Raw genomic sequence first — 18,759 nt, forward strand, 5'->3', positions numbered from 1 at the left:
GGATGTAATGCGAGCGTTGGCAAGAGAGTCTCTCCCCATGACTGCTGGATACAATATTTGTTCTTGTCTGTTCTTGTCTGTCTGTCTCCCCCGATTAGACCGTAAGCCCGTCAAACGGCAGGGACTGTCTCTATCTGTTGCCGACTTGTTCATTCCAAGCGCTTAGTACAGTGCTCTGCGCATAGTAAGCACTCAATAAATACTATTGAATGAACCTTCAGCAGGATGTCTTCGAATCGAAGGACAACTCTACTACCAGAATATAAGCAACCATGTAAAGATTTTTTTATTATCATTGATCAACATTATTAGAGTATTAATAAAAATGATTGTGCCCCAATACTTCGTCAGTGGGGTAACAAGTTAGATACAAAGTTAATCTCTATTCAATCTGTTTATAGCCTATATATTGGCTTGTGACATTACAAATCATAACATGGGCATATGTATTCCCTTATATTAAGAACACTGGAAGAAATTTCAAGTCTAGTTCGTATTTCTGGGCTCCAAAGCATGATTTTGGATTTGTCTCAGATGAGAATCAAAAGCCATCTCATTTTATATATCAGCTTCTACCTCAATTTTCTGGTTAAAAACAATGGGGTAAAATTAAAGTGATGTGGCCTAAAAGAAAGGGCACAGAATTGGGAGTCAGGAGACTCAAATCTCAGTTCTGCATTGGCCTACTCTCTAATTTGGGGCAACTGACCTTTTTTCGCATCAGTTTTCTCATCTATTAAATGGGGATAAAAATAGATTACGAACCCTGTCTGGGACAGGCACTGGGTGTGATGTTATAGCCTGTATCTACCCGAGTGCTTAGCACATAATAAACACTTAAATACTATAATTATTATAAGTTTGGGAGGAATACCAATACCAAGCCTCCAAACCATTAAATATATTTCATCAACTTGGACTTTCTATAAGATTAGAGCTCTGCACACAGTAAGCATTCAAAAATGATTGATTCTAATATAAAATCTTTCCACCCCCAGATTCTAGTTTGTCTTCTAGATCGATCTGCGTCTTCCTAACAACTAATCATAGCAAGTTAAAGAAAAATTAAGGGAAAAGGGTTCCGTCAGCATTAATAGCCTGGGAATACCAATGGAAAAAAAAAAGTAATGTATCTACCACTGTTTGACACACTAAGGCTCAGGTACCATTTACTTAATCTGTGTCCCAACAAATTCAAATTCTTCACTTCTTTTTCCCCTCCCCATCCAGAGAATCAAACAATGCTCAGTACACTCAGTATGTGTGGAGCATTGCACTAAAAGTTCTCTTTGCTATTGGAGGCGAGGATGGCAGAAGCAGAGAAAAGGGGCAGGGAGAGGACAGGTAGGAAGGAATATGCTCAGAGATCAAAATTAGGGTTTTTGTGGTGTTCAATAACACCTGACTGACAGTCCCCTTAAATAACCTCAACACTGCATGTCACCACAAGCCACCTTGTCTCTCCCATGGCCTACTCTCAATCAACTTTTAGAACCTCACAAGAGGTCAGAACCTCTGATGCATCAGAATGAAAGAGCCACCTTTGAAAGTAAGTCCTTGTTCCCCCTCCCCATCCCCACTTAGGGAGTTAACGGATTCTTCTGGGGAACAAGATGACCACATCCTCACTTGCTTAGTTGTAGGCAGTCCTGGGGCCCAGGAGATTCCTCTTGGAAGGAGGAATCAGCCTACTGTCAGAGGGGTAAGAGGATCAGTCGCGATAGGGACCAATACAAGTTTGGATCACAAAGAGTGGCCGGTGTCTATGGATCACAACGAGGCAGTTAAATCATTGGGGTATCTTTGGAAAGGTATTTAGGTTCTCATTTTTTCCCCAGTGAGACACGACCACCCCCACCCAAGCTCAGCCTCGAAGGAGCGTGGGGATGGCTGGAATATCCTCCTATCTCGAGCTGGCTCTTCTTTCCATGTGTCTTGATAATGCAACATGAAAGACTTCCACTGCAAAGTCTACATCTTGCTTAGTGACGCACATCGGGGGCTTGACTCGAAACGTCTGCAGAGAGAGAGAGAGCAGAAAAAAGGAATGGGTATTGATGGAGGGGGACCCTAAGATTTTTCCCCTTACACAATTTAGGAATCAAGAGGCTGGTAGAGGCCTGGCAGCACCTAATATGGGGATAAGGTTGGGGACTGGAATAAGTAAATTCCTCGGAAAGTGGGCACAAACTGGAACCTCTTTCCTTCTTGCTCAAGGAAGCCCTGACTAATAACTCCATGCAGCAGCCCTTCATGGCCAGTGGAGTGTCCTTGACTTTTCTGAATGCTGCAAGGGAAAATAGCACCAGTCTTTGCCAAAAATAATCATCACCAGATGAGGAACGAGTGATTGGGACTGTCTTTCCCTCATTGGCCTTTTTAGTGACACATGAGAAAGCTGCATTGTCGGCGGCATCTTTAAAGACTATTATATCTGTAGGTTGCCCAGAGGAAGGCTATCTGGAGAATGGTAGTGATCCCTCTCTGGATATTCACATCCAATAGAATGTGAACTCCTTGAGAATAGGGGCCATATCTTAATTTTGATTGCACAGGTGTATCCCGGCTTATCCAGAGAAGCACAGGAAACAGCATGGTGGAGTAGATAGAAAATGGGCCTGAGAGTCAGAAAGTCACGGGTTCTAATCCCAACTCCGCCACTTGTCTGCTGGATGACCTTAGGCAAGTTGCTTCACTTCTCTGTGCCTCAGTTACCTCATCTGTAAAACAGGGATGAAAAATGGGAGCCCTATGCAGGACAGAGACTGTGTCCTTCCCAATTTGCTTGTTTATACCACAGTGCTTAGCACAGTGCCTGGCACATAGTAAGCGCTTAACCGATACCATAATTATTAAATCCAGCACTGTTCGCTGACATAACCCAGAATCAGTAAGCCCCACCCTCTGATGTTATGTCCAGTCACTGCAGGTGATTCATTCTCCATCCCCTCCTCCCCTCACCCACTCCCTTAACTACTCTCCCATTCCAAGTAGTTTTTCTTCTATCCTGCATCCTAAACTTGGAATCCCCATTCTCTCATAACCCCTGATTTCTCCAGTTTTATTTTTTGCTTGATTAAAACTAGCTGCTGCAACTCAGTGCAAGCTACAAGCCCGAAGGTGCAGTCACCGCACGACAAGAGTCTGTTGCAAACCACTGCAATCTTCAAGCATGCACCACTTCTGCTGCAAATGCCAGACGCAAGCCCGTGCCGCTACGAGACACAAGCAACTTCTCCAAGTCACTGCAAGCTTTAAGCGTGTGGTACTCCTTTCACAAAACACAAACTATACACTGTTAGAAGACACAGGTTCCTTCCCCCTCAAGCCATGGCAAAGTTTCAACCTCATAGGGCCACCGCCACAAGACACTACAAGCTCTATGCAGGACAACCCCGCTCCTGTCTGTAGCCTCATCTTCCTCCTCCCACCCCAGCCATCGGAATGGGCATTAGGATAGATCGGAGTAGGATGGGGCCACAGCTGCAGCACGAAGCCATCCCACCTCTTCCCATTCCTGGCCAGGGCAGGGAGTTGGATGTCCATGCTGGGATTGGGAAAGGGGACGGGGTGGGAGGGGCAAGGGAGCAATTCTGGTGCTACTGGCCACAAAAGCTTTTGCTAAGGTCAAATTTCAAAAATCAAATAAATTCTGGAGCAGGTTGGAGTGTGGGTGGGGGATGGTTAAGGAATTCACAGTATAAATTAGTTATCTCAAGGAAATAGCCATTATGCTCGCCAAAGCTGGTCCTGGAACAGAACCTAATTCCAAGGAAGGTTATGGGAAAATGTAGCCCATGACACAGCCACAGTTTGGAGGATCACAAACTGGCTATATCCTGGAGGACGTCTCTATTCCCCCAGATGCTTACTACAGAGCTCCACTCCCAGTAGCTGCTCCATAAATAGGACTGAGTTCTGGAGGCTAGAATTTTCAAGCCCCGAGAGGATCTGTGAATAAAATACGTGGGGGGATCGCCACAGATGAAAACCTCAGCAAGTGGGAACTTTTAATTAGCATACCTTAGCAGGAAAAGGAAAGTTTCCGTACCTGACCATAGAGTCCCCCTTTGCCAATTAGAAGCCCCATGTTTTTGCAGTCATCATGGATTGCATTCATTTCCTTAGCTGGAAGAGGCTGGCGACTCTCCTGGGAATAGATTAAGAAAATAAAAATTCAAATATTTGACCATTCTAGATCCAAGAAAATATAAACAGATATTTTATTCTTTTTGATAAATGAATAGAGCATTTAACTTCAGAGTTAAATTTTAGGTTTAGTATTTCATTTATTTTTCTATAGGCCAAGGTGAAAGGGTAGGCTGAGCGGTCATGCAATGAATCTGTGGAAAGTCAGATGAGGTAATTGCATCCAAGAAAGAGAACGATTCTCTGTTTAACTTGGAGACCCCGAGCTCAAAAGAGAAGACTGTTGAAAAGTCTCAGGGTATATAGAACACCCTCAAATGTTCCACATGTGCATGAACGACACAAGCCTTCTAACCTCTTTAAAACCCAAACCAGTCAAACAGTGGCATTTATTGAGCACTTATTCATTCACTCGTATTTATTGAGCGCTTACTGTGTGCGAAGTACTGTACTTAAGCGCTTGGTAAAGTACAACACAACAGAATTGGAAGATGTAATCCCTGCCCACAAGAAGCTTACAATCTACAGGGGAAGGAGAAGCAGCGTGGCTCAGTGGAAAGAGCACGGGCTTTGGAGTCAGGGCTCATGAGTTCGAATCCCAGCTCTGCCACTTGTCGGCTGTGTGACTGTGGGCAAGTCACTTAACTTCTCTGTGCCTCAGTTCCCTCATCTGTAATGGGGATTAAGACTGTGAGCCCCACGTGGGACAACCTGATTCCCCTATGTCTACCCCAGCGCTTAGAACAGTGCTCGGCACATAGTAAGCGCTTAACAAATACCAACATTATTATTATTATTATCTCATGCTAAATTACAGATAGGGGAAAATGGCAGAGTATCAGGATTTGTAGATAAGTACTTTGGGACCGGGGAGAATATCAAAGTGCTTACGGTGTGCACTGCCAAGCATGTAGTCAATGCAAAGAGGAGGGCAGATAAGGGAAGTAAAGGGCTTAGTCTAGGACAGCCTCCTGGAGAAGTGATTTTAGGATGGTTTTTGAAGGCGGGGAGAGTGGTGGACTGGGACACGAAGGAAGGAAGTTCCAGGCCCTAGGGAAAATATGTGCAAGGGGACAATGGTGAGATAGACGAGATCGAGGTACAGAGAGTAGGTTGGTATTAGAGGATGGAGTATGTGGACAGGGCTATACTCCTATATAGTAGGAGTAATGGTATTTGTTAAGTGCTGCTTATGTGCCAGGCACTGTTCTAAGTGCTGGGGTAGATACAAGCTTGGACACAGTCCCTGTCCCATATGGGGCTCACAGTCTTAATCCTCATTTTACAGATGAGGTAACTGAGGCCCAGAAAAATGAAGTGATTTGCCCAAAGGTCACACAGCAGACAAGTAGCAGAGCCAGGACTAGAACTAAGGTCCTTCTGACTCCCAGGCCTGGGTTCTCTCCACTAGATCACGTTGTTTCAACAAGGCTATGAAGGAGAGAGCTGAATCGGCAAGATACCTTGACACCCAGGGATGATGTCACATTGCCACCATCTCCCCCTACTTAATCAAGTTAAGAGTTAAAGACTGACTAGCTCATAACCAGTTTTCAATTGCCCCCAATTGACAGTTGATTCCAGTCCTGTTTAACTCTGACTTGCTCCCTTCGCTCTTCACCCCTCCCATCCCCACAGAACTTACCTATATATCTGCAATTTATTTATTTTTATTGATGTCTGTCTATCCCCTTCTAGACTGAAAGTGTGTTGTGGGCAGGGAACTGTTTATTGCCATACTGTACTCTCCCAAGGGCTTAATTCAGTGCTCTGCACACAGTAAGTGTTCAATAAATATGATTAAGTGAATGAATGAATACAGAAGACTTTCCCCCCTCTCTTGGTCCACCCAGAAAGATGGCAGCAGGCAGCCGGTCCACTACTTTGCCCACCATTAGAGGCTCCAGTGAGGAAACAGGACAGTTCAGGAGGCGCTGGGAGGTTGAACCAAGCACCCGGGCCCTAAATAGAGCTGATAAAGACCCCGGCAAGGCCGTGATGTCTCCCGTGTGCTTAACTCTCTGAGCTGCAGTTTCTGATGAAATTTAAAGTGGATTGAAATGGTGCCGGGCTCTGGGCTTGGCTAACGAGCCCAGGAGCTCTCCAAAGTCCTTCTCACTGGGCACTTCCCGGTGTGGGGCTATGACAAGACTCAGAGGGAGAGGTCAATGAGGGAGGCACGTACCAGTGGGAGGTGTTTGCCTTGGCAAACCTAAATGGGTGGTCACCTAGCCCGCATGTGCTGGCTCCCTGCACCCCAGATGTCCCCCTGGGGAGCTGACCCTCTCACCAATTACCTGAGCCTGCTATGGCCGGACTGTCTTTCTGGGCACTGTTGAAATGAGAGGAGCTCTGGTCTCTCAGTGCCCTCTTCCTCACTTCTTAGCAAAATATGTCATCTGCTGGGGTTATAATAATCTTGGTATTTGTTAAGCGCTTGCTATGTGCTGAGCACTGTTCTAAGCACTGGGGTAGATACAGGGTGATCAGGTTGTCCCACGCGGGGCTCACAGTCTTAATCCCCATTTTACAGATGAGGGAACCGAGGCACCGAGAAGTTAAGTGATTTGCCCAAGGTCACACAGCTGACAAGTGTCAGAGCCGGGATTAGAACCCACAACCACCGACTCCTAAGTCCATGCTCTTTCCACTAAGCCACGCTGCTTTATTTGCTAGAGAGAACGGGTTAACTTCTAAAGCATTTCTTGAATTTTGCAGCCCCTAGCACTCAATAACAACAACAATCATAATAATGATAATTATCATTAGGGAAGCAGTGACCTAGTGGAAAGAGTATGGGCCTGGGAGTCAGGACCTTTTTCTTTAAAAAGAAAATATATTTTTTTAAGCACTTTCCATGTGTCAAGAACTATTTTAAGTGCTGGGATGGAAGCAAGCTAATCAGGTAGGACACAGTCCCTCTCCCACACGGGGCTCATAGCCTAAGTATTGAATCCCTATTTTACAGTTGAGGAAACTGAGGCACAGAGAAGTGAAGTGACTTGCCCAAGGTCACACTGCAGACAAGTGGCAGAGCTGGAATGAGAAGCAGCATGGCCTAGTGGAAAGAATACAGACCTAGGAGTCAGATGACCTGGGTTCTAATCCCTCCTCTGCCATTTGCCTGCTGTGTGGCCTTGGGCATGTTGGAAACTTCTCTGTGCCTCAGTTACCTCATCTATAAAGTGTAAAGATCCCCTCCCTCTGACTTAGACTGTGAGCCCCATGAGGAACAGGGACTGCATCCAACCTGATTACCTTGTATCTACCCCAGCCCTTAGAACAGTGTTTGACACACAGTAAACACTTCAATATCAAATTATTATTAATCATAATAATAATACACTGTACTACCGGTTAAACACAATGTGCCAAGCACTGTGCTATATGCTGGGTTAGATACGCTTTAATTAGATCAGGCTCAGTCTCTGTTATTCTTGGGGCTCAAACCTAAAGGAGAGGGAGAAGAGGCATTTATCCCTAATTTCCAGGTGAGGAAAACAAAGTACAAAAAAGTTGAGTGACTTGTCCAAGGTCACTCAGCAGGCAAGTGGCAGAACCAACTCTAGAACCTGAGCCTCATCACTCCCAGGCTTGTGCTCTTTCCACAAGAACAGTTCAGAAACCTGACCCTGACTTCCAGTTGACAAGGAAGCCTATTTTCTTGGATGGCTACTACCTGACTCCTCCCATGGAGAGAGGACCCCAGCCTGGGCTACTCACCTGATCCGTCACCATTTCCACCCCTACCATGAGGCCTTTGCCACGAACATCTCCAACAATCTCAAATTTATCCCGCAGTTTAGCGAGCTCCAACAGCAGATACGTTCCGACTTCTTCACTGTTTTTCTGCAGGCCGTCTTCTCTGATAGCCTGATCAAAACAGATGGGATCATGAGGGGCATGACAGGATGTAGATATAAAAAAAATACCACTAGACAAATTCAGAAAGGCAGGGTTAACTGCTGGTCATTTAAAAATGTCTAACAGTCCCTCTCTGTCTCCCCAGATGAATACACCTGCCGATAAAATGGCTCTTTCAGCAAGCCCATTTCTCAGCACAAATGTTCTACTCCTTGAAAATGCCTACAAATACCGCATTTATATTTAGTTTCTGTCAGTGGCTTTATTGAAGGAGCTTAAGGATGTGGTTGGCAAACAATGAAACAATTACGACCTTATTTGTAATTACTTTTTCCAAAAGCTGCTCCGTCTAGACCCTGCCAGAACAGAAGTCGTGGTCATGGCCAGTATGGAAAAGGCTACTATGTTACAGATATTACAAGTAATCTGCTCTAATTTTAGTATCGCTAGCTTCCACACACTGTAGAGAAAAACCACCAAATACCTTGTCATACCTTACCTTGTGCTTTTAAAGTCCTGCTCTTTCAGTCACTTTGTTAGCTTTCTTATTAATCAACGATATTTATCGAGCACCTACTCACCCTCTCACATGGTGTGAATTAACACCCTTAGGCAGATGGCTCCTAAATACATCTCTCTAGCCCTGATCTCTCATTTGACTTTCAATCTCACATCAACTCAGCACATTTAAAATAAAACTCATCTTTTCCCTTAAACCTACCCCTCCGCCTGACTTTCCCCATCTCAGTTGACATGACCCCCACCATTCTCCCTGTCCTAGAAGCTTGCAGCCTCATTGTCATCCTCGATTCTTTTTTAATCATTCAACTCTCTCACTGTTCAATCAATGATCTTTATCGAGCACTTACTGCCTGAAAAATACTGTATTAAGCTCTTGGGAGAGTACCACACAGAGTCGGTAGACATCCCCAGTCCACAGAATCCAGCAGGTTCTTCCTCCACGACAATCTCCTAGGTCTGCCCCATTCTCTCCACTGAATCTGCTACCGAGCTTTGGTCTTGTCACAGCGTGACTATTGCTTTAGCTTCCTTGCTGATCTTCCAGCCTCCAAACTATACCACACCCTGCTACGTGGATAATCTTTCCCCTGAAGCATCACTCAGCCCACATCTCTCCTCAAAACCTTCCACTTGCTTCCTGTGCCTCTCAGCCTCAAACAGAAACTCCTTAAATCAACTGCAGGGTTCTCCATCTGCTCCCTTCACTCATTATTTCCCAAATCATCTTAGCTCCTCCCAAACTAACCTTGTAGTTGCAGTTTGCCCTTCATTTTCCTTCCCACGGCTTCTCGTTCATGCTGTTCCCTCAGCTGGAACTCCCTCCCTCACCCCATTAGCCAGACTAGAGCTCTCCCACATTCAAATCCCACCTTCTCCAATAAGTTTCCCCCAGTTAAGTTCCCAGCATCCTGATCCCTTTAAACTACTCTAGCAATTATGAATTTATTTAGACCCTCCTCAGCACCCTGGCATTTTTTATCCAACTTATTTTTGACCTCTCTAATTGTACATCTTTTATCCTGGCCTCCCTTCAGAGTAAAAGTTCTTTATGAACAGAGAGCGTCTCAAATTATTCTATCCTTCCTAACCACCTAGCACTTTGCACTGCATCAAGTGATAGTGGCATTTAGTGAGCACCCACAAGGAGGTCACTGAGGATGGCAGGAAGTGACGGTTCAGTGGAGAGAAGGTTCAAAAAACTGATGTGACTTCTGAAGTCACATCTCAGTTATATAGAAAGTTGGACAACATTGTATGCCATCAAAATTTGGTATTAAGTTTGCTATGCAGCTGATCCTATATTCTATTTGTTAGCTTTCCTGTTAATCAATGATATTTATCGAGCACCTACTCACCCTCTCACATGGTGTGAACTAACACCCTTAGGCAGATGGCTCCTAAATACATCTCTCTAGCCCTGATCTCTCATCTGACTTTCAATCTCACATCAACACAGCACATTTAAAATAAAACTCATCTTTTCCCTTAAACCTACCCCTCTGCCTGACTTTCCTCATCTCAGTTGACATGACCCCCACCATTCTCCCTGTCCTAGAAGCTTGCAGACTCGTTGTCTCCCAAAGAACTTGCTCATCTTCTTGACTTGGTTTTCATCTTTGTCTATGCAATGCCGGACTGTGTGAATGCATGTACGTATGTATAATAATAATAAAAATTGTGGTATTTGTTAAGCGCTTACTATGTGCCAGACACTGTACTAAGCACTGGGGTAGGTACCAGAAAATTGGGTTGAACACAGTCCCTATCCCAAATGAGGCTCACAGTCTTCCCATTTTTCACAGAGAAGTGAAGCGGCTTGCCCAAGGCCACACAGAAGACAAGTGATAATAATGATGGTATTTGTGAAGCGCTTACTATGTGCCAAGCACTGTTCTGAGGGCTGGGGTAGATACAAGGTAATCAGGTTGTCCCGAGTGGGGCTCACAGTCTTAATCCCCATTTTACAGATAAATGAGGCACAGAGAAGTCAAGTGACTTGCCCAAAGTCACACAGCTGACAAATGGCAGAGATGGGATTAGAACCCACCACCTCTGACTCCCAAGCCCGGGCTCTTTCCACTAAACCATGTATCTATTGACTAGACAGCACAGTTTGGCGACACACCAATGAAAGTCTTCAGGTGAAGCGTTTCCGTGAGGCAGACTGGTACACAACCTTGGTTTTCTTTGGGCTTACTATCAGTCCATAGCACTGTGCTGACTCTCAGAAGCAGTTTTTAATCATCACATGTATCCTTGAGTTTATGTCTTGGGAGTTCTATGATAACTGTTGGAGACCTGTCTCAAGAATTTAGAAGAGCTTTCTGGTTGTTTGGAAGAATATTCGGATTTCAGATTTCAGATCCCTTATTGCATCTTCAAGCGAGGAAAGAGCACAAGCAACCAGGTTGGACCTTTCCTATAGCCAGTTTTTACCTCAGTGAGGAGGAAAAAGGAACAGATTGGGCCACCTTCAGCAGTGATTCATCCAGCCAGGCTGCTGTGAAATAATAGGCTCACAATCTGGATTATTTTCCTCTGGGAAGTCAAATCTGTTTGGTGGCTGCTTTAAACCAGCTCTGTCATGGTCTTCAATGCTTTTATAAGATCTATAAGTTTACAGCAGAGGTGTTGAAGGCCCACTTTGAATTTCTCTATCAGTCATGCTGCTTAGGTGTTGTGCTGAATTTCAGACTGAAACCACATTGCGTCTAGGGAGGGCAGGGTTAAGATTTTTCAGTGATCTGTCCAGAAGGACTTGGGCTATGGTTTTACCAGCAATAGAGTGAGATATCATGTAAATTTCCAGTCTGCTCACTCACCTTTTTTGGCTAATAAAGAGATATGTAGAAGCCAGCTATACTAGTTTGTTTTTCTTTCTCCCTGTGGTATTTGTTAAGCACTAACTATATGCCAGGCACTGGTCTAAGAGCTGGGGTAGATAAAAGATAATCAGGTTGGACACAGTCCCTGTTCCAGTTGGGGCTCACAGTCTTACCCCCATTTCACAGATGAGGGAACTGAAGTCCAGAGAACTCAAGTGACTTGCCTAAGGTCCCAGTCCCATGCTCTATCCAGCTAGTGATCTCTAAGCAAACTGCTGATTTGAAACAACACTCTTTACTGATCCTCCTTCCTTCAGATTTGAAAGCAAGACTGGAAATGCAATGACTTTAAGCAGCAAGTAGGAGCCACTCAGACGCTATAAACATTTCAAACTTCCAATCAATTCGCTGGTTGAAATCATGGTATAGGCTGGGTAGACTGAGGCTTAATCATACACTGTGACTGACAGATTTATAGAGATGGGCTTTTTAGAAAAATCATTACACTTACATCCAGAACCGCAGATCCAATGGTACAAGCCATAGGGTTCCCGCCAAAGGTGTTGAAATGAAGTTGACTTTTAGCCAAAGAATTGGCAATCTCTAAAGGACAATAAGAGAATATTAACTGACAGAACATACACCTTTCCTGTTTACTCTCCCAGACTCCAGGGAAACATTTTGCACATTTATCTCTATTATAATTTGGGGCTTGCGTTCTTGAAGAACCCTACACTTCGAAAAATCCAAGCAGTAGCAAAGTCTTACCTAACGTGTGTATTTTTTAAATAGCATTCAAGCATATACTATGTGGCAGTGACTGTATTAAGCAACAGGTAGACTCGAGATAATCAGTTTGGACACAGTTCCTATCCTATATATGGCTCTTAGTCTTAATCCCCACTTTGCAGATTTGGTAACTGACCTGGGCAAGTCAGTTCACTTTTCTGTGCTTCACACAGCAGACAAGTGGCAGAGCCAGGATTAGAATCCACATCCTCTGACTTCCAGGCCCATGCTTTTTCTACTAAGCACAGTGGTTCCCAGTGTTTTGCAATGATGACTTTGGGATCTGGTATCCTTTAGTGTATGTCTAATAGAGTTACAAAATCTATATCTTTTTCCTAGAAGGACATTTGACTTCAGTCTGAACCATCTTCAGAAGGAGAGATTGATGTTGCTTTCTGAAGAGGAAGAACTTGAGGTCTAATAAATGGAGCTACTTGGTCTAGTGGAAAGTGCACAGGTCTGGGAGCTAAGAGGACCTGGGTTCTAATCTTGGCTTTTCCACTTATCTGTTGTGTGACCTTAGGGAAGTCACTTCTCTGTGCCTCAGTTGCCTCATCTGTAAAATAAGGATTAAATCTTCCTCACTCCTACATGGACTGTGAGCCTCTCACTGAACAGGGACTGTGTCCAACATGATTAACTTGTATCTACCCCAGTGCTTGGCACATAGTGACAAATACCATAAGGATAAGAATAAAAAAATAACAAAAACCCCTAAGGTTCAGGTACGCAAGAGGGTGGGGCTTTTGGATGAGCAGCCACTCAAGGGCTGATTAAAATAATGATGGCATTTGTTAAGCGTTTACTATGTGCCAAGCATTGTTCTAAGCGCTGGGGTAGATAACAAGGTAATCAGGTTGTCCCAAGTGGGGCTCACAGTCTTAATCCCCATTTTAGAGATGATGGAACTGAGGCACAGAGAAGTTAAGTGACTTGCCTAAAGTCACACAGCTGACAAGCGGCGGAGCTGGGATTAGAGCCCATGACCTTTGATTCCCAAGCCCATGCTTTTTCCACTAAGCCATGCTGATGCCACAAGCACCGGGGTGTGTCAACCAGTAAATGACATTTTATGGCTTACTGTGAGCATAGCACTCTTTTAAGCACTTGGGGGAGTACAGTACAGAGCTAATAGATACATTGTCTGCCCACAGCGTGATTACAGTCTGGTGGAGGGGAGACACACATTAATACAAATATATGCCCGAGTTCTGTGGGGCTGAGGGTGGGGTGAATACCAAATGTCCAAAGATCACAGATCCAAGTGCATGGATAACACAGAAGGGAGAGTTGGAGAAAAAGAGGGCTTAATCGGGGAAGGCCTCTTGGAGGAGATGTGACATCAATAAGGCTTTGAAGGCGGAGAGAGTGGTGTGGTCTGGTGTATATAGATGGGGAGAGGGTTCCAGGGCAGAGGGAAAATGTGAGGAAGGGGTCGGTGGCGAGATAGATGGGATCGAGGGGACAGTGAGTAAGCGGGCACTAGAGGAGCAAAGTGTGTGGACTGGGCTGTAGTAGATGTCAGTCATTGGGCTGCCCCTACAACCTTGTATTTTGGCTCATTTCCTTGTTCAACCCCCTTAGTTCACATCCAGGGTTGCTTTGAGCTCCCTAGAAAACAACGTCACATCATACTGTAGGCTTTCACCCACTGAGAGGATCGGTCACTCAACCAATGGCATCTATTGTGTGCGGAGCACCGCGCTAAGGTCTTGGGCTACAACAGTACAAGAGAGTAGGTGGAGAACAAACCTGTCGTGGTCACGACGGCCCCCATGGGAAAGCCGTTCCCTATCCCCTTGGCCATGGTGATGATGTCAGGGAGGACGTCATGGGTCTGGAACCCCCAGAAATGGCTCCCCATTCTTCCAAACCCTGTCTGCACCTGTCAGGGGCAAAACCACAAACCACTCCATGAAGGACTTTTGTAAATGGTATTTGTTAAACGCTTACTAAGTGCCAGGCACCGTACTAAGCACTAGGGTAGATACAAGCTAATCAGGTTGTACACCATCCATGTTCCCACATAAGGCTCACAGTCTTTTTCTCCATTTTACAGATGAGGGAACTGAGGCAGAGAGAAGTTAAGGGACTCGCCCAAGGTTGCATAACAGATGTGTGGCAGAGCCGGCATTAGAACCCAGGTCCTTCAGACTCCCAGGCCCGTGCTCTAACTACAAGGCCAAACTGCTGCTCTGCTCCTCAACTGGGGTGGGTGTGGCTAGCACTCATTAAGCCTTAGGGTACTACCCGGGCCTCCTGATTCCATGACTGGAGAGGGGCCCCCATCGCCACAGCTTTTTGGGCAGAGAAAATGGCTGTAGCCGGCTGACCCTCCCTGTCTTCTCCTTTCCCTTCTGGGAGTTGGGAAGGGGGGACGAGGGGGAAAACAAAGCACAGCTCCAAAGTCCCTCAGCCAACAGTACACGGCTCTCTGTCCAGGGTGAGTATCCCTCCGAAGTCTCCTTCCCCAATCTTGGAGCCTGGAAGAACTACTTGGGGGATGGGGTGGTTGAAGAGTCAGGTAGGTTCCCTCTTGTCTCAGTCAGGCTTGAAACCCCTTTCTCTTCCTTTAGGCCTGGGAGCCTGGTAAGAGCACAAAGAGACCCCTCTGAGCTCCAATCCTGGCCCCGCCAGGGCCCAGAGCCATCTTGAGGCTTGCCGTACTCCTGGCAGGCTCTAGATCAGGGTTTTTCTCTACCTACTGAGCTCCGAGGCCAGGAAATCAATCAGAGGTATTTATTGAGCACTTAGGACACTGTACTAAGCACTTGGGAGTAGGAAAAAGTTAATAGACAAGATGTCTGCCCTTCAGTTTACAATCTGGTAGGGGTCACAGATGCTAAAATAAATTCTAGGTAGGGGAAGCCAATCAGGCCAGCTGGGAGGAAGGAGGGTAACATACATCTCCACTGACCATTTAGGGAGTCCCGCCTCAAAATGGAATTTTGTCATCTTTGCTACTGCTTTCACTTAGCTAGGAATCGAATCAGTGGAAATTCTCAAACCCTCATTTTAGCCCATAATCCACCCCGTCTCGACCAGAGCTATGAGGGATTGTTCAAATGTATTTTAGCTCCTAAACTTTCCATGATCTAGTAGCTGATCAAGGTGTTTCTGAGTGGGAACAGACAACAGGCAACGGGAAGGGTACAGTGCTCACCACTTAGTACAGTGCTCTGCACAAAGTAAGCGCTCAATAAATATGATTTAATGAATGAATGGTTGGGTAGGAAGAGAGAAGTCAAGAGCTCGGATAATCTTCTGCCCCATCCCCACTTAAATGCTAAGAATTCCCATCAGACCGGCAGATCCCACACCTAGAGAAGACAAGAAGAGATCTTGGCACTCACTTCATCCGCAATGCAGATTCCGCCCTGCTCTCGCACCATCTGGAAGGCTGATTTCAGAAATCCCTTGGGATACTGGACGGCCCCATTTACCCCCTGGAGGAGGCAGGAATACACAATCAATCACTGGTATTTATGGAGGGCTGTGTGCAGAGCACTCTACTGAGAGCTTGGGAGACTACAGTACAGCAGAGTCGGTAGACATGTTCCCTGCCCTCAGTGAGTTTATGGTCTAGAGGGATCTCTCAAAGGGTATTACCAAAGGAGACTGGTTATTCCCCACCTCTAGAAGTCATATCTGTCTGGGAGGGTTCAAGGTTGTTGAGTGGAGGAATAGCCTCAGTGGGCAAGGACCAGGATGGGGATGACACAAGGGAAGGTTACAAGAGGGAGCCCTCCAACAGCCAACGAGTTCATCTGAGGCATGATCATTGCTAGCTGAAAACTTTCCCTAACTTTTTTTCTCCTGCTGCTCCATGATGACCTTCCCTCACAGCTCTGGTGGCTCCAATCAGTCAGTGGTTTCTATTGAGCACTTACGGTGTGCAGAGCACTATACTGAGCACTTGGAAGAGTACAGGGTTGGTATACACACTCTGCCCATAGTAAGCTAGAGGCAATATCTCCAAGGCTACCATGGTAATCCCTCCAGAACTCAGCAAAGGCATGGGTGGAGCATCAGAACCAAGTGGAACCCTAGAACCACAAAAATAAAAGCCTCTATGTCACAGCTTGGTGGATCTAGTAGAGAGAGGAGAGAGAGGCCTTTCCCGAAGCTCTTGTCTAGCAGCGAGGACTCTTTTTTACGGATAAGAGTTACTTTAGGTATTGAAAAAGAAATCCCATTGAGCATTTATCCTTCTGGTGTGTAGTTCTGGAAAATGGTAACTTAAGAATATGATCATTAATCAGTACCATCAATACACCGCAAAGGAACTAAGAGTGTTAAGATGCCCACCTGAATTGGTTCAGCAATAAATCCAGCTATTTTCCTTGGTAAACAAGCTTTGAGAGTCTCTTGGAACTGCTCAATGTACCGATCTCGGGCCTGACAGCAGTCTGGGTTAGGAAAATTAAAACAAATGTTTTGTGGCAAAAGAATAGCATCCATAAAAAAAAGTGAAAAATAGTAGAAGCAACACAGAATTGCCGAGGGCCGAGTGATCTATAAAGAAGAACATCAGATTCTGGAGTGAGTCATTTGAACCAGGATGTTCTGTTCGGAAGATCAAAAACGCAGCTATGAAGGTCACCAAATGGCAGACAAACCACTTTATCTTTTCCATTTTAGGAACAGCTGTGACTGGGGTGAGAGTCGGCGGAGAGGGAGGGAAAGAAGATTAGAGCCCTTTAGGTGTGACCACTGAATCTGTCATTTGTTCGGGCTCAAAGGACTTCAGAGGAACGTGTTCCAGGCTCTCAAAAGAAATGATTTCCAATGGCTCAAAAACCATACACTCTCCAGTCATGGGGCTGCAATGCCTGAGGGACAACCAATCACTGGAGAAATGAGATCAAAGAGGGGAGAGAAAGACACACCCACACGCACACGGCCCAATGAAAGAAGAGGAATGAAGTTAATAATAATAATGAAGATGGTATTTGTTAAGCGCTTACTATGTGCCAAGCACTGTACTAAGCACTGGGGTGGATACAAGGTCATCAGGTTGTCCCATGTGGAGCTTACAAATCTAATCCCCATTTTACAGATGAGGGACCTGAGGCACAGAGAAGGTAAGTGGCTTGCCCAAGGCCACATAGCAGACAAGTGGCAGAGGCGGGGTTAGAACTCACGTCCCCTGACTCCCAAGCCCCTGTTCTTGTCACTAAGCCATGCCGCACTCAAAAGTGTAGTTTGTCCTTGGTGACTTTTCCCTGTTCCTCTCTTGGCTAGTGGGATTGGGAGGTTGGATGACAATGAGGAGCGAAAGAGAGGGTGAAGGAAGTTTCTCCTTTGGGGTGGTCTCTGCTGTGGGGAGGGATAGACCACCGGGGCCGGGCTTCAAGTAGAGACCATCATTACCGTGCCCCAAGGTTTGCAGGAGGGGATGAAGGAGATACAGTGAATAAGTGAAACAAGGAGCTGTAAAATTGAAAGGGAATAGCAGATGTCATTTACAGAGGTTTAGCATATGCTAGAGGGTTATGCAGGCAATTTGTTGAAAAATAATTACATTAATAAGCAAGATTCCAATGCACTTGAAAATAAGAGAAATCAAATTATCCTAAGCATGGCTTAAGTTTTGAGAATCAGAATGGCTGGAAATGGCACTCATTTCCCTGTTTTATGGCCCTCTTCCCATAGCTAGAAAAAATTTCTAATTTTTTTAGTTTTGTCTTCCATCACTACTGTACTCTAAGTACCGTGGCCTCAAGGATAGAGCACAGGCCTGGGGTCAGCAGACCTGTGTTCTAATCCCAGCTCCACTACTTACCAGCTGTGTGACTTTGGGCAAGTTATTTAACTTCTCTGGGCCTAAAAATGGAGATTCAAAACCTCTACCCCACTATTCGCCTGTGAGGCTGGGTTGAGACAGGGGCCGTGTCTCACATGATTATCTTGTATTTACCCCAGTGCTCAGTACCGAGCTTGATACACAGTAAGTAAGTATTGAAATACTTACTGTGTATTTCAATCAATTGTACTTATTGAGTGCTTACTGTGTGCAAATACCACTTAGGACTAAGCTTGGATATCAACGTGGTTCCAGGACAGGTGGCTCATTCCAGCAGAGCAGTTCCTGGTATCATCAGGCAACGTCAGAGAAGGGTTCAAGCTAGGCGCCAGGCACATCAATGTCGGGCGATGGCTAGGATACCCCAAAGGTATAGACAGGCAGAGGAGAGAGGCTCCCGCTCTTGAGTGGATGATACACCACTGAGAAACCCTGGCATCCTAAGAACTAGGAGAGTATGATTAAAAGGGACTTGGCTGGCAAATTAAGACTTTTTATATCCATCAATAGTATTTATTGAGCACTTACTGTGTGCAGAGCACTATACTAAGCAAGATACAGAGTTGGTAGACAACTTTCCTTCTTTCCCTGTCTCCCACTCCTTAGGGGAAATATCTCTAGAAGTCGAGGGATTTTTTTTCCTATCTTAATACAGCACATTGCACCCAGTGGATGTGCAATAAATATTACTCTAAAATAAACTATTGCTTAGAGACCCATAATAGAGCACTCACTTAAACATCTAAACTGCCAGTTTCACCTTCATAACATCGCCAAGATCCACTCTTTCCTCTCCATCCAAAC

General features: G+C 45.3%; 1 protein-coding gene across 6 annotated transcripts in view; it reads right to left on the minus strand.

The window, feature by feature from the left end:
- Positions 1-261: 261 nt before the first annotated feature.
- AGXT2 (alanine--glyoxylate aminotransferase 2) overlaps positions 262-18,759 on the minus strand; it is a 41,043-nt gene continuing 22,545 nt past the window's right edge. For 5 of the 6 annotated variants that reach the window (XM_029059925.2, XM_029059924.2, XM_029059927.1 and 2 more), the window contains 7 exons: positions 16,458-16,558; positions 15,503-15,595; positions 13,902-14,034; positions 11,872-11,963; positions 7,873-8,022; positions 4,052-4,150; positions 262-2,017 (listed from right to left, as the gene is read on the minus strand). In XM_029059925.2, coding sequence (XP_028915758.1) covers positions 1,904-2,017; positions 4,052-4,150; positions 7,873-8,022; positions 11,872-11,963; positions 13,902-14,034; positions 15,503-15,595; positions 16,458-16,558 — 782 coding nt within the window. In that variant the 3' untranslated portion in view covers positions 262-1,903. The remainder of the gene's footprint in view (positions 2,018-4,051; positions 4,151-7,872; positions 8,023-11,871; positions 11,964-13,901; positions 14,035-15,502; positions 15,596-16,457; positions 16,559-18,759) is intronic. The other variant, XM_039911496.1, reaches the window with a different exon arrangement.

This window comes from Ornithorhynchus anatinus, chromosome 3 (assembly GCF_004115215.2).
Source record: "Ornithorhynchus anatinus isolate Pmale09 chromosome 3, mOrnAna1.pri.v4, whole genome shotgun sequence".
Lineage (NCBI taxonomy): Eukaryota > Metazoa > Chordata > Mammalia > Monotremata > Ornithorhynchidae > Ornithorhynchus > Ornithorhynchus anatinus.